The sequence below is a fragment of the Calypte anna genome, chromosome 11, assembly GCF_003957555.1.
Source record: "Calypte anna isolate BGI_N300 chromosome 11, bCalAnn1_v1.p, whole genome shotgun sequence".
Lineage (NCBI taxonomy): Eukaryota > Metazoa > Chordata > Aves > Apodiformes > Trochilidae > Calypte > Calypte anna.
The window spans coordinates 11149898-11164831 of record NC_044257.1 but is presented as its reverse complement, the minus strand read 5'-3'; the positions used below and the strand labels follow the sequence as shown (position 1 = coordinate 11164831).

Here is a 14934-nt window from a genome sequence, read left to right as displayed (position 1 = left end):
AAGTCAGCTTGGCATTAGTGTTGAACTGCAATGCAGTTCAAAACTACTGATTCTACAATGCATTTAATGTTTTGTCTCTTCTTCTAGGTAGTAACAGTCAAATGCAATAGCTTGTTTGGAGTTGTAAGACTCCACCGTGAAATTAAATCCTTTTGAGATAGTTACTTGTGGGCCAGCATGAGTGAAGACTCAGAGGTAAAGGTGACATCACAGAAAGGACTTCCAGTGCTACAGTGAGAAGCTTTGACAGGTCATGCCATAAACAGTTGAAGCACTAGGTAGAATTCAATGTTTGATTCAATTTTTCAAAAATTAAGGCTGTCATTTTTTAAGCTTTACTGAAAAATATTAGTTTATTAAATTAGTAGTCAAGTATCTTGCATAGTTAGATGTGCTTCTCATTGTGACATGACAAAGCTTTAAGCTGATGGCATGTGTAAAGTGTCTTGAAGTATTGTGACCCTATTTCACTACCTATATGAGAAATTTCTCTGCTTGTATACATTTATATGGGAATTTAGTGTTCTAACTTTTTTTTATTATTTTAACAGTTGGAGGCTGTAATTCAGGTAATTTTTTGCATTTGTTTTTCTAAAGCTGAGAGTGTTCATGACTTGGAAGTTGGTATATGAGCTTAATTGAATTAATATGACAGTAGCAGATTTGGGGTTGAAGAAGTGTTGGGACTGTTCAGTGTCACTGGCTTCTGCTGGCTTTCTGTTCATGTTAACAGAATAACAGTACTCTGATGGTCTCTTAAAATGTTTGGGATGCTGTTGTCCATAAAAATAGTCATAGTAGTTTCTCAGGGCAGTAGACAACTCTGCCCTGGACAGATTGCAAAAATGTTTAGAGTTAACCATGCTTATATCTTAAATGGGGTTACCACTGCAGGACAGTTGTTAGGTTAAGTCTTAACGAAGCATTAAATACTTTTAATAATGAATCATTATTTGGTTTGCAGCATGAAAGGCAGTCTAAATCTAATTGTATAAGCAATTACATCTTTATGTACTTAGGAGATGTAATTTTGCTTCTCTTGTCTGGATAGTAAGTAGTTAGCCAAAAATTTCTCCTAAATCCTCCCTGTAAAATACTTAAAAGTGAATGATTTTAATATATTTTCTTTACACATGCTGCTTCTATAGAACATTTGACAGGCTGTTCATGTAGTGCCAGCCGTTCTGTTCAGTTCTTGTAACTTTGGCAGTTCTGAATGAAACACTGAAAATGCAAACTGCTAAATGAAAAACTGCTTTTCAGAACTGATGGAGTATGAATTTCCTTAATTGGCTACTAGTGACTAACATTGTATTAATGTAGAATTTTCCAGTTTAAACTTACTCTTCCCCTTGAGAGCAAATTATAAATTGAAGCATTTATTAAGCTTTAAATAATTTTTTAAAAAAGCAAGCCACTTTTCTACTGACAATTTATTCAAGTCCTAATAGCAGTAATATTAATGCGGAAGGAAATGTAGTTGGAAGATGTGGGATTTAAATGTTAAAATGGAGCACAAATTCTTCCCAGTGTCTCAGCTTGGCAAGCCTGATGTAAGCTCTGTCTTAACTAATAATTTTAAAGCCAGGCTCATTAATTCAGTCTGCAAATTGCTATTTACACTGATCCAAATTGGGTCTTCTGTCATACAGCTTTCTCTAGTTGTTTGTTTATACTGATACAAATTTCTATAGCACAGATAAACTTCTGAACAAAAAAATCATTCTTGATATCTGTATTTTTTATTTACTTTTGAGTACATGTATGAAAAGGACAAGAAAAATAGTGGAATATTTTAGTGTAGTTGCTGCTAGCAGTGTCTAGTATCTGTCTTTGAATGGTGTTGGTTCAATATCCCTTTTCTGCAGTGGTGCATGGAAAGGACTATTGACCACCATTGATATACAGCAGTTAAGTAGAGATCCATTAAGCTGCTCTGACTTAAGGTGGAGAAATGCTTAAAGATTTTTCCACAATCTCATTGTGTTTCTTTAAAGAAGAAAAAAAGACAAGTGGAAGTGCAACTGTCTGAGTCTCAAAGCATCTAGAGAATTACTGCTAAGGGGCAATTGATAAACATTCTGGAGAAAGAACTTTGGGGCCAGGATGACAGAGAGCCCCAGCAACCCATTTCCTAAAGCACCTTAAACCTGTCGATAACTGTTTAATGTTTGTACTAGTGCTAGGTGACATTTACTCTATGAAAACATTTCATAGCTGAACCACAGAGGTGCATGCTTTCCTGGCCTGTTGTCTGTGATGGCTGGCAAGCAGATTGATGTGCCATTTTAAGTTCTGACCTTTACAAGAAAGACCTCTTGCTAACCATTTATTAGATCCCAGAAGATAAAATGGGCTTCTGTTCAGTTTGTATATACCTTTGGTATTATCTGCTCCAAGCCTCATCTCTATTGCCCCAGAACTGTAGATTTGGATTAGAAAACTGAATAAACACTGAATTAAGGAAAATATTTTTTTTCCCTGTGTTCTGTTCCTGCATCTTAGGTAAAGATTGGTTTTTTAACTTCCTTTCTTTGCATCAAAGATAATGAATTTGCAAGAAAGCAGAATATAGGATCAGAGTAACACAACAATTCTTACACAAGTCAGTCATCTGTTTTTTGCCTGCCTGAGATTATTTCTGAGCTGGTGTCTAAGCAGAATGATTACAGAGAACATACAAATGAAAGGGGAGTAAATTTAATTTAGCTTTGATTTGGAGGCCTTGATTCTTTAGGGAAGTACAGGATGAAGTAAATAAATGTACTCCTAAGATATAGCTTGTTATAGCTGTTTTTATTAAGAGAAGAAAATTGCTGTTCAGATACATGTCATTATCTTTGTCTTTCTCATCAGCATACTTGTTCAATCACATGAGAAAAAGTGAGAAATTTTCAGAATGATTTCCTAAAGATACGGAATTGCTTTGCCTGCCATCTCCAGCAACATTTGAAGCTACTTGAAAACATGAAGTGATTACATCTGTGGTTTCAAAGCCTCTGCAACTGACAAGTAAGTGTCTGTAGAAAAGGAGAAACAGACCCACAGAAGTGGGAGAGGTCTATGGGGCAAAGATGGAGCCAGGACTGCAGCATTATTTGGGATCTGGAAACGAGGGTTACAAACTGGAGTATGGAAAGGATGCAGAATACAGACCTGTAGGAGTCTGGCCTTTGTTAGTTCCTTTGCTTCCAGAACAGCTCTGTACTTGTTAATTTGTTAAATTTTTCCAGTTCGCAAGGGTTGTCTATAATACCATTTTATATGGAAAATATCCTGAAATGTAAATGTAATTGGTGGTCTCAACAAACCAATGTCATCTGTCTTCTGAAATCATCCTTATCATAGCTGAAGTGTGTTGCATTGTCAGGTCAGGAGGTCAGTGCTTGTAACCTTCCTCATTTCTGTAATGGTTGCAAAGAGGCACATGCAGTCCCTGGTATGCACCAGCAGAGAACAGGGGCACATGTAGAGCAGTCTGGCCCCTCCTGCAGTGGTTCTGTTTTTTTATTAAATGCACAAATGCTGTCTGATTTTTTTTGCCAGATTATGGTTTGCAGTATTAGGATTTTATCAAGTCAAGATAAATTTTAGTTCTGCAGGATCCCAAGTTTGTTTTTTGTATTTCCAAGTCTCTGAAACTAAAAGAAACTGTATAACCTATGTCCTCCTTAAAAGTACTAAGTGGGTGCACTGCTAACTGAGCTAGCCAACTAAATTATGTATTTATGCAAATACAGTGGCTGCTATTACGCTGTGTTTTAATATACAGTGATTATGTCCTGTGATTGCAAGGAAGTATGACAAAGGCCATGTGCAATCTTTGAAGTATGAACCAATAAACTGCTTTGGCCAGAAGTGTTATTATCTGAAAGAAGTGGAACATGAAACTGTAAAAGAAATAAGATACATAAATGCTGTATTAATCTTAAGTGCTTGGACATATGCTGTCTGTCTCACTAACCTAGCAAGTTCACAAAGTTCCTGTTGTGACTGGAGTTTCACAGGGTCTGTCCCCAGTTATGTTTGTACAGCACAATGAATAGCTGCATTTGCAATGAATAAGAAGAATGAAAAAAATGTTAAATAGTGTTTTATTGCATATTTAGAAGGAGAAATGACCTGTAAGCCTGCAGAGTAGTGTTAGTAAAAAATATTTTAAATAGTTGTGCCTAGGAGAGGTAACCATTCAAATACAATGTGTTGTGTCTACCAGAAGATGGTGCCCTAAAACATGTTCAATACTTTCAATTTTCAAAAGCTGTGATCAACTGCAAAAGAGTATTTTAAAAAATATGTCAGAGCAAGGTGATTGGGCAAAAAATCACCCAAGTCCAAATACATATTAATATCCAAACTTTATATTCCAAAAAGTTTGTTTATACTTAAGTTATCACATTAAATTAACATATAGGACACAAACAAGCAAAACAAAGCCACGATAAATACAATACAGCTATTGTTTTGAGTAAAATAAAAACTTCAGCCCCTTCTCACAAAATAAAAGCACTTCTCTGCATAATGTTTGTATGAATTTCACAAGCGTTTTTTGTGTTGTGTTATGTTTTGTTTTATTTCTTTGTTAGGCTTAAAATAGACCAGAGAATAGGAATAATTACATTCCTCACCAAGGAACTGATCGATTTTAAATCTGGAAATCAGAACAGTAAGTCCCTGAGTAATAATAAGTCTTATTTGTGGCCTTCAAGGTATAATTTCATTTTTTCCTTAGTGTTGCAGATGACAAGGGAGATTGAAAAAAAATTAGGTAGCATCCAATTGAATAAGCAAATCTGTCAAGCATTTCAAATTGTTAAATTGATGAAGTAAGACAAAGAATGCTCTCCTGTGTTGTGTCAGTAAAACCACATCTGATATTAACATACACCACAACACCAGTCAGTGGGATTTTTGCCATTGTCTTTGAGGGCTAAAGTTTCACCTGTGAATTCTTACATTTAGACTAGATTCTCTGCTTTGTTGGCAATAAACTACTTGGAACTCAGGGAGAGAAAATCCCCTGCAGACCATCAGGTCTCCCTGCCTGTTGGCTTGGGCAGCCTTTCCTTTGCAGGCACGGGCAATTAGCAGAAACAGGAGGCCCAGCCAGCTGATGTTCACAGATCAATAACTCCACCTGGCTTTTTTGCTCCCTTTAAGTCTTAGACAAAGAAGTTTATTTAACAGAAGCAGCTGGCTTTCCTTAATATCTGATTTACTGATATAACTTAAAATCAGACATAAGGATTACCACACCAAATTAAGAAATTAAGTTCAGCTTTTATAATACTCTGACAGCTCTTGTGTGCTTAGTTGTGCAAGTGTGAGTCTTTTTGCAATATATACATTTTACTGTTAAAATTAAGCAATTATATTGAAAATAAACTGGGGGAGGAAAACACATCAGGATTTTCAAGCTGTAATTACTTTGTATTTTCTTACGTATCACAGTAAGGAGAATGATGGGTTACTTACTACAGCAACAGCAGCTTTAACTCTACACTTTTTGTTTGCACAGCCCAGCACATATGGTCCTCTATGAGAAGTACAGCAGTGCTTGAGTATGCTGTGTACTGCTGCAAACATATTTATTTCACCCATGTGGGCTACATCTGTGGCTATAGTGTGAATAAATGTTATGTTCATTATGTGTCTGACAGAAGTACAATTTACTGGTGAAGAGCAGGTCTGTTGTACTGCCCTTGCAGTAAGGCTGAGATGGGAATGCTGTGCAGGGATACTCTCTGGACCAGGGCTGCTACAGGCTCAGCTGGGCCTTGCTTTGAGGATTTCCTTATTGAGCTCAAGCTTTCAACAGTAAAAGTAAGTGATTTTTATTATCTGATCCACATTGCTACTAAGAAGGCCTGTTTTCTTAGCTCCCCTAGATTCTCTTGGACCCCAGTATTTTTCCCATGAGCTAATACTCAACAAAGAATGTTCCTTGAAGACTTATGTACCAAGAGGCTTACTGTAGAAACTTGCTGCCTACTGGCAGCAGAAGTGCCACAGAACTGTGTTAACTCAAAAGGTGGAACTGGGTCAGATTTGTGGTTCAGAATGCTCCTGCTGTAGATTATGCTTCCAGCTTCACATAGCATCAGCTCAGCAGTTCCTACTGTAAAGACAGATGCTCAAAGTGCTTCCTTGTATAAGCATATAGCCAGAACCTCCCAGTATGCCTTACCCATTCTGTTAGATCAATGGTAAAGTTATCTAATGTTGTAAAGTATTCCTAAAAAAAAAAAACAAAAAAACCTAAAAAACCTTGTAAGTTCATTTACATGTGCTCTGATGGACCGAGTTGCCCATGAGCATTTCCTAGTTTATTAGGAAGACAATCTTATAAAAATGGGCAGTAAGTAGTTAAAAATAACAGAATAGAACATCCTAGCACAGGCCCCAGGAACTATTGATGAAATAGCTCTGCATCTGAAAGCAACAGCTTCTGAGGTGCTCACTGCCCTGAACAAAATGTGCACAGGAGGCCCCTGGTGGAGCAGATGAGGGCTCAAGTTAATGTTGATTTCCATGTGTTCTGTGGAAAGATCCTGTTTTTGATGGGTACATGTCCATGCTACATGGCTGACAGCACAGTTTGTATCTTGGCTGAGAGCTCTACAAGAAAGTCCCAGGATAGAATGGGATGGGAGCTTGGACTGCTGCTTTGATCCTGCTCTGTGCAGCAGCACATTGTTGGGATTTTGTGCTGTTGCCCAAGGCTTGTGCTGTGTTAGCTGGAGCAGCAATGGTGTGCACTAGGACACACACAGCTTCAGGAGGCACTTTTCACCATCACACACTTGCAGACTACAGGTAGAATGTAACTTGTTCCACAAGTAGTAAAGCTGTAGAAGCACAGGTAACCATTTGTTTAGGAGATAGACCAAAAGTGTAATCAAAGATGTGAACACTTATTAGAAAAGAGCACCCCTGCACACACAAACAGGTTGCCAATCAATTGCCCTCCACAGCTAGGGACATTTTTGAGTGCACAGGTGCCTTTAATGTTTAATTAGGTATGATAACAGGATAAAATGTTCTTGGCACAGCAGAGTGCCTAGAGCCCAAACTTGCAACATACTTCTCTCTTCACAGGTTGCTCAGCACCTTGCAGCGTAAGGACACCACTCAGGTGCCTATTGCTAGGGCTTTGCCAGCATTTCTGCCATCATCATGAATGATCATCATGGATTTGTAAGGCTGATAAAAATCAGCTGTTGAACACAGCTCAGCCTTGGAGGTCTAAGCGCAGTAGCCATTTCGGAGGTGTTTCCTGACAGCCTTTTTCCTGTGTACACAGATGTAAACAGCAAGCAGTGCTGGATCTTGTTTGTTACCGAATCAACAGATGAAGCTCTTCCAAAGTTACACAGACAGTAGCGTGCTTTTTGAAACGCTTGTCAATTCATGGATTGCTTTAGGCCACAATATGTTTATCGTGCGTCTCAATGTTGCCTTTTTTTTTTTTTTTTTTTTTTTTTGTAAGGGCTAAATAACTGCAAATAATTAACAGCTGCCGTGCTGAACTGTGGTTCCTTTCAGTGGAGTCACCTGGCCAGTGCTGGGATTTCGCACAGGTGTGTGTGAGCCATTTGCAGCAGCGGGGCTGAGCCCCCTGACCCTGCGGACAGACACCCCCGACCCTGCGGACAGACAGACACCCCCGACCCTGCGGACAGACACCCCTTCCCCATCTCGTTCTCGGTTTTTGACGCTCCCAGCAGGAGGGGGGGGCGCGAGAGCTGCTCCCTGCACCGCGCGCGACGAGGCCGCGGGTCCCGCCGGAAAGTTCCAGTCAGGGGCTCGCGGAGCCCCCGGAAGGCGGGAACCCCGGGCGGTTGTTCCCTGACAGCCCCTCCTGCGGGCTTCCCCCACAGCCCTCACGCCGGGACTCAGATCACGGATTCCCGCCCGCCGTCGGCCCGGGGCGCGTGACAGCCTAGCAGCCCCCCGGTCCCGGACGAGCAGCGGCACCGCCCGCCGGCCCCGGACAGGACTCGGTGAGCGCCGGCCGAGAAGAACGGGCGGCGCGGAGGGGAGCTGCCGGCCCCGCCGCCGAGCAGCGCCGCGGCCGCCCTCTCCCTGACTGACTCGGTGAAAATCATTGTTTGGCTCCGGCATTAACTACATTCCAGCGGGACGCAGCGCCCAGTCTCCTTCCTCGCATTCCTGCCCCACACAAAGGAGTCCCTGACTTGCCGCGCCCCGCGCTCCTCTCGCCGCGCCGCAAAGCCCCTCCGGGCCGGCCGCCGCCTTCGCCCCCCACCTGGGGGTGCGGGCTGGGCCGCGGCCCCGCCACCGGGCGGCCGGCCGGGGGCGGCGGGGGCAGGGAGCCACCGAGCACAAATTCCTCCGCGCAGCGCGCCATTGACTGGACCGAGCAACTTATTTAAGGCTGGAAAGTGACACAGGGGCTCCTCGTCTCCGCTCGCTGCGCTCCGCTGGGCAGCGCGGCCGCACCGAGTCGAACGCCGCGGCGCGGGGATGCCGCTGAGGTGACTGCCGCTTCGCCTGGTTGCTGCTGAGCAGCTCTCCAGAGAAAGAGCTGCGTCTTACTGCTGCCCCGCCAGGACCGCGGGAAGAGGCTTTCTTTAGGAGTGTTTTTGGTTGTTGTTGAATTTTTTGGCTTGGTTTTGGGGTTTTTTTCTCCTCTTTTCTTTCTCTGCTTCGGGCTGTGGTTTCGCAGAGAGTTTTCGCCGTCCTTCCCCCGCCCCGCGCCACCGGGCTCCGGCCGAGCATGGAGAAGTACGAGGAGGACATGGCACTGAAGGCCACCAAGTTCATGCAGGATCTGTCCCTCTACGAACCCTGCCCGGACGGTCTGTACGGCCGGGGCGGCCGCCGGGACCTGGCGCTACACCCCGACCTGGAGGAGACCAAGCGGGTCATCGCCGCCCACATGACGGCGGAGCAGCGGGGCCGGAAGATGAACGGCACCGCCGCGCCGCCGCCCGCCGAAGCCTTCCCCGCCGCCGCCCCCTGCGGCAAAGCCTACCCGCCCGCGGCGCCGGCCGCCCCGCTCCGCGCCGCCAACGGTCGCGCCGCCGACCCGCAACCGGCCGCGGGACCGCCGTGCTGCGAGGAGGGGCTGTGCACCCGCTCCGAGGTGGCGCTCCCCTGCTACAGCGGCTTCGCCGACAAGGGCAAGCGCTACTCGGCCGAGGGCTACCGCTACGCCGGGGGCAGCGCCTACGAGGGCGGCTACGTGGCCAAGGGCGGCGGGCGGGCTCCCGGCGGCCCGGACGGCAAGTACGGCGCCGCTAGCCCGCGGGCCAGCCTGGCCGCCTCCTCGCCGGGTCCCGCCGCCGAACACGGCAAGTTCTCCAGTCCGCGCTCCAGCCTGGGCGGCGCGGCAGCGCTGCCCTACGAGAAGTTCTCCAGCCCCCGCTCCAGCTTGGTGGTGCCCGGACAGGAGAAGTACGGCAGCCCCCGAGCCAGCCTGGTGCAGTACGACGGTGCGGCCCTCAGTCCCCGCTCCAGCTATGCCAGCACGGCCAGCGACACCAGCAAGCACTCCAGCCCCCGCGCAAGCCTCACCAGCTACGACGGTGGTGGCAGCAGCAAACCCAGCAGCAACCGCACCAGCGGCATCAGCATGGGCTACGACCAGCGCCACGCCAGCCCCCGCTCCAGCACCGCCAGCCAGTACTCCTGCACCACCAGTCCCCGCTCCAGCTACTCGGACTCCAGGTACGGCCCGCCGGGCAGTGCCGAGCAGGAGGGGGCGGGCGGTGCTGGGCTCGCCCTGGCCAGCCCCCGCTCCAGCCTCTGCGGCCCCGAGGGCCGTAGCGCGGCGGGCGCCGCCGTGGTCAGCCCCCGCTCCAGCATCTCTAGTCAGAGTTCGCGGAGCTCCCGAGGCTCTATGAGTGCCTACCCCGAGCTGCAGCTTCCCTCGCCCCGCTCCTCTCTGTTGGGGCCGGGTCTGCAGGAGGACGGCGCCGCACCCGAGCTGGGGGACGTCTACCACAAGATCCATGCCCAGTCCCCGCCGCGGCACGACCAGCAGCACCCGGCCGCCGTCCCCGAGGCGGCCTCCCCCTACGCCTACAGCCCGACCAAAGGCTCCACTTCGGCTCCCAAATTCAAGCTCCCCTACCAGGTGACTCCGTCCCGGGAGAGCGGCCCCAGCCAGGCGGAGAGGCGTCTGGAGGCGCTGACGCTGGAGCTGGAGAAGGAGCTGGAGATGCACATGAAGAAGGAGTATTTCGGTGAGTGAGCTGCCGGGGGGGAGCGGGCGTCCACGGCCTGTAGTGGGAGAGCGGCTGAAGAGCAGCGGTAGGACTGGGTGGGTTTGGCTGCGGGGAAAGTGAGCGTGTGATGCCCAGAGCGGCTCTGGACCTGTTGAAGTACCATATAGCTACAAGTGCTGCTGTCTGTCTCACTGGTGTCAGAGGTGCTTGCACCATAGCTTGCGCCTGATGTGTGATCTCTTTTCTGTCTGTTATGCCATTTGCCAGGATATGTGATGCCTCCCCTTTCGTGTGCAGATGGGAGACTTGTCTGAAGTGTTTTAGAAGCTGTTGTTTGAGGGCTTATGCTCTCTTTCGTTTGCCTCCCTTCCTATTGGACTGATGAAGCTGACAACCTTCAGCATCCTTGAAGCTGTGGTGTTGGCAGTCATGCTCTTGGGCTGTCTGTGATAACTTTAATAGACGATGAGCATGACTGGTGAAGCAGTTTTTAGTGCCTTTTCAATAAAATCTTTGTGCTGGTTCAGCGTGCCTGTGGGAGCCCGGCTTTGTCTCTGCCCCATGAGGCCTCGCAGGGTCTGCTCATCACAGAGGGCTGGCGGGAGTCAGTGTCATCCCTGGGATGGGAGAGAAGAACCCTCTGTCCTTGCTGAGTCTAAATCAGCCTCTTGGTAATCTCCTGAATTGTTCTTGCTTCTTTGTAGACCAAAAGTAGCTTCTTGAAACGGGTGAACGCGTTTTGTAGTCACACTAGTCGGGATTAAGCTTCCCTGTCTTTCTTTGTGCTGGGTGGAAAAGGCCAAAATGCCTTTGAAAGATGATCCTGGAGTGTGCAAATACTGCCCTGTTTCTCCTGTCCTGGGGACTGCAGATGAGGGTGACTGACAGAGTAGTCAGGAGTAGTTTGTCCCCTGCTTAAATGAGAGTTGAAGGCTCTCATGTAAGGGTGTAAGAGCTCTTGGCAGAGGAGGGAGAAAGAGGCCTGGGAAGGTGATGGGCTGTGGGTGAGCCAGCCCCTGTCCATGGCCTTTGAGGGGACAGTTATGTCTGTTCTTTTGTGTGCTGCCTGGGTGCAGGGGAGAGGCTTGCTGGTGTGTGTGATTTTTGACCAACATGAGTGTTGCTGATGAGACATGCATTACCTGGGTCGCCCACTTTTGGCAAAGCATTAATACACCCTGCTTAGAAGGGAGGAGTTGCTGGATTCCTTGTAAGCAGAGGTAGCTGAGTGAGCAATACCCTCTCCTGTGAGGACCTTTCCATGACCCGCAGTGGCATAGTTCCTACAAACTGTCCTGTCCAGACAAAGGAAGCAGAATGCAGTGCTTACTGCTTCTCTTCATCCTGCATAGGGCTGATAGGAAAGCTGATGGTCTTCCACTGCATCTTTTGTGGAGTCTGGTACCTGGCATAGTACTCCTCCTTAGCTGAATGTCTCAAGCTGAGGACAATAATGGTTCACTTCTGAATATGTGCAGAAGCTGGATGAGAGGGCTTGTTAACACACTGAGAGAAATGTTACTTTCAAAATGTCTGTGATAAACGGTGAGGGAGTGAGGGACTGAGAAATAAGATGTATTTGGAGTCAGAAACAAGTTTACAGCTGTCCTAAGCCTCTTGAGAGGGGTTTCCAGTGGCCAGGGGAGGTTGGTGTGTGATCAAAGAATCCAGGATCAGCCCTGGGGAATCTGTTGTGAGTAGGTTTTTTTTGTAAGAATTTGTCTGTTGTGAGTGTCATTACTTGCAGGTATATTCTGTAGTGACATGTTGCAGCATGCCCTAAGCCTTGGCAGATCTGTCCTATGTAGGATCAGCAGTAAGCCTGTGCCCTTACACTTAGTGTATGTTCCAGCTGCTCTGTAGTTATTGTAACACCACAAAGTAGCACTGCTGTGACTTTCACCCTGGAAGCAGGTGAAACCCAAAAAAAAGGGTGCATTAATAGAGAAAGTTGATTTCCTTAAAATGTTGTGGTTTTCATAAATCCTGGGGTGCTTTGTCCTGCATTTCTGGTTTTGATCACTCCTGGAAGTGAATGCTGAGCTTCACCTGAGCAAGCACATGAGTGGAGTTGGCGGGGACAACTGCAGGCTGATGGGACAGAGGCAAGGAGAGTGAGAACAGGATGGGGAGAAGTTTGCTAGTGAGTTTGACTTGCCTCAGATAAGTCTTAAGCAATGTTAATAAAGGGAAGCAAGGAGAAATGTCTTGATTTGCATAGCAGCTGGAGTCTTTATGCATTCTACCCCGTAGTGCTGGTGTCTGGCATTCTGCAGAGGCAGGTGTGGTGTGATCTGTGATGCCCTTGGAGAACAGAAGTGTTGAGCCAATTGTGTAACAAAGGTAGAGGGAGCAGAGGAGATGGTTTAATACTCCTTAATTAGACGTCTAAGTGAGTAAATACTAAAATGAGGACACCGGGAATTTTACTGTGTTCTGTTCTCCCTCCCCCCCAAAAAAAGTGAAAAATTAAGCAGCATGTTATAGTGAAACTGAAGTTAAGTGACTATCCAGCTCTGTTTGGTGGAGGGGCAACTCTGCCCTTTTTCTCCATTTGTGGGGCAGTTTGAGTGTCCCCCAAACTGCTCTTGTGCTGGCAGGCCCTGGCTGCTCTTCCATATCTTACTGCTCTGCCTCAGGAGGCACCTGTAGTCTGAAGCAGATAAATACATGATGGGGAGCACATGTGCAGGGTTTGAACTTCAAAGGGGCTCTGGAGAAGCCACACAGTGTGCAACCCAGCAGGTCTAGGGGACTGACAGCTGTGTGAATAGCTCCATGCTGGTGTGAATAGCTCCAGGCAGCAGTGTGCTGGGACCATTGCTTTACTGCTTCACCTTCTCCATCCTTCCCTATCTTCTGGCAGGCTTCAGTGCATCTGTAGAGAAGGAAAACACCCATCTGCAGTTGGTTTTATCTGACTGAAGGTGACAGTGCTGCAAAAGGAGTGCTCTGCACCTGTCCTACTCCAGTTGGACAGCTGCGAGGTAGCACCCTGCCACTTCCAAGTGCTTTCACCAGTGTGTTGTAGCCACATGCTCTCCTTGACCTTACAGAAATAAAGCTTGCACACAAGGAAGGGGAAAGGAAGGATTCTTTTTTTTTTTTTTCCCAGGCTGGATTGGCGAGCTGCTCCAGTTCATCTCTGTCAGTGAAGTGGCTGGAGATGACCCAAGGGAGAGGGTGCAGACAGAAGGCTCTGGGAGGCTGAGACCATTCCTTTGGCAGTGGTCTGCACTTGTGCATGGGGTAAAGCTGTGAGACTTCGTTCCTTTGTAGATGCTTCCTGTGCTCCCTCTGCCCAAACTGCTTCATCATTTTCACTTTGAAACCTTGTGTCTGTCCCCTGCCAAGGTACTGACAGTTCTGTAAACATGGTCAGATTAGTGGCAGTTGCTGAGAAGAGAGGTAATAAAAAAGCACTCTCACTCCCTTTCATAACTATTCTCAGCTGAGCATTTGTATGTGATGAGGTGAATTGTCAAGAGTTGTGTTTCAGGGATGTTTTAAATTGAATGTGAATCCTGAGGTGTCAACAGGACATTTATGGCTGTTGGAAAGTCATCAGCTCACATGGAGTCTGAAATTCTATTTACTTTGCAGAATTCTTCCGATCTCTAGGTGTTGAAAAAGACAGTTTAAGGCAAAAATTGGGTTTTGGCATGCCCGTCCAAGTCAGAGCAGTCCTTGAAGGGACTGTCTGCAAACCTGTGGCTTGTCATCTAGCAGGCAGGGAATTGTCATAATGTTGAACAGTCATGCTGATTTGCCTGTTGGTTTCTGAACAAGACTTCTCTGCATGTCCTGTGGCTCTTCTGGTGTGCTGTCAGGAATGGAAGGGGAGCTGACAGAGGGGCACAGGCAGCAATCGTGCTGTCCTGGCAGCCCCTGCTGTGCTGCAGCCCTCAGCCATCAAGGCGTGTCTGCTAATCTTGGTCAGGGCAGTGGGATCCTGTGCAAAAAGTGACTTAAGTCTCACTGTCTTGAACTAAAGAGGAGATGGAAGAGTGGGTGGGGGGGGGTGCTGGCTGTTTAATCTCTGTGCAAAGTCTAGAGATGGACCAGCAAATTGGCAATCTTGCTCATGTCCTCTAACACCCCTGTGCAATGCTCTTTGTGAAGGTGCCTTTTCTCATTACTGCTCATGGAGAGTCCTTCACCCCTTGCTGCCATCTCAGCCCCATATCTCTTTCTGATATGCAGAATAGTTTTGTATGATGTGTGGTGCTCCCCAGTGAGAAAGGACTAGACCATCACAGTCAGTTGTCAGCTTTCACAGGTGCCTTTGTCTAAGCCTTTTCCACCCTGAGGGAAACAGCCCCTTCCTCTGTATCCTGTAAAGCAAGGATTGGTTGATGTCTTGAATGAGACACGAAGTCTGATTTCTGTTAATAACTCTAGTCAACTGTCTAGCAAAAGCCTGTCCTTACCCTAGAAAGTATGCTTGACTTTTGAGAGCTGCTGGGTCTTTCCAGAAAACCACCCAGTAGTACCAGCACACAGTTTTTGGAGCACCACCAAGAAATGCTACAGATAACATCCTGTTGAAAAGTCTTTGGCCTGGCAGGTAGGTGAAGGGAAGAAATAGATCCCTAGACACATGCACACCCTTTCTGCCCTTTGTGTACACAGTCATACACACAAATCTGTTTCTTTGCATTGAGAAATACTGCTGACATTGCAGGATTGGCTTTTGGGCCCTCCAGTGTATTTAAGTTCACAGCTGCATGTTCATGTTTCC

The 14934-nt window shown here is 47.0% G+C and overlaps 1 protein-coding gene across 2 annotated transcripts in view; it reads left to right on the top strand.

Moving 5' to 3' along the window:
- The first annotated feature begins 8334 nt into the window (after nt 1-8334).
- Nucleotides 8335-14934, top strand: part of WTIP (WT1 interacting protein) — a 74722-nt gene continuing 68122 nt past the window's right edge. Inside the window, exon 1 of one of the 2 annotated variants that reach the window (XM_008491679.2) lies at nt 8335-10211. In XM_008491679.2, the coding sequence (XP_008489901.2) occupies nt 8741-10211 (1471 nt within the window). In that variant the 5' untranslated portion in view covers nt 8335-8740. The remainder of the gene's footprint in view (nt 10212-14934) is intronic. The other variant, XM_030457593.1, reaches the window with a different exon arrangement.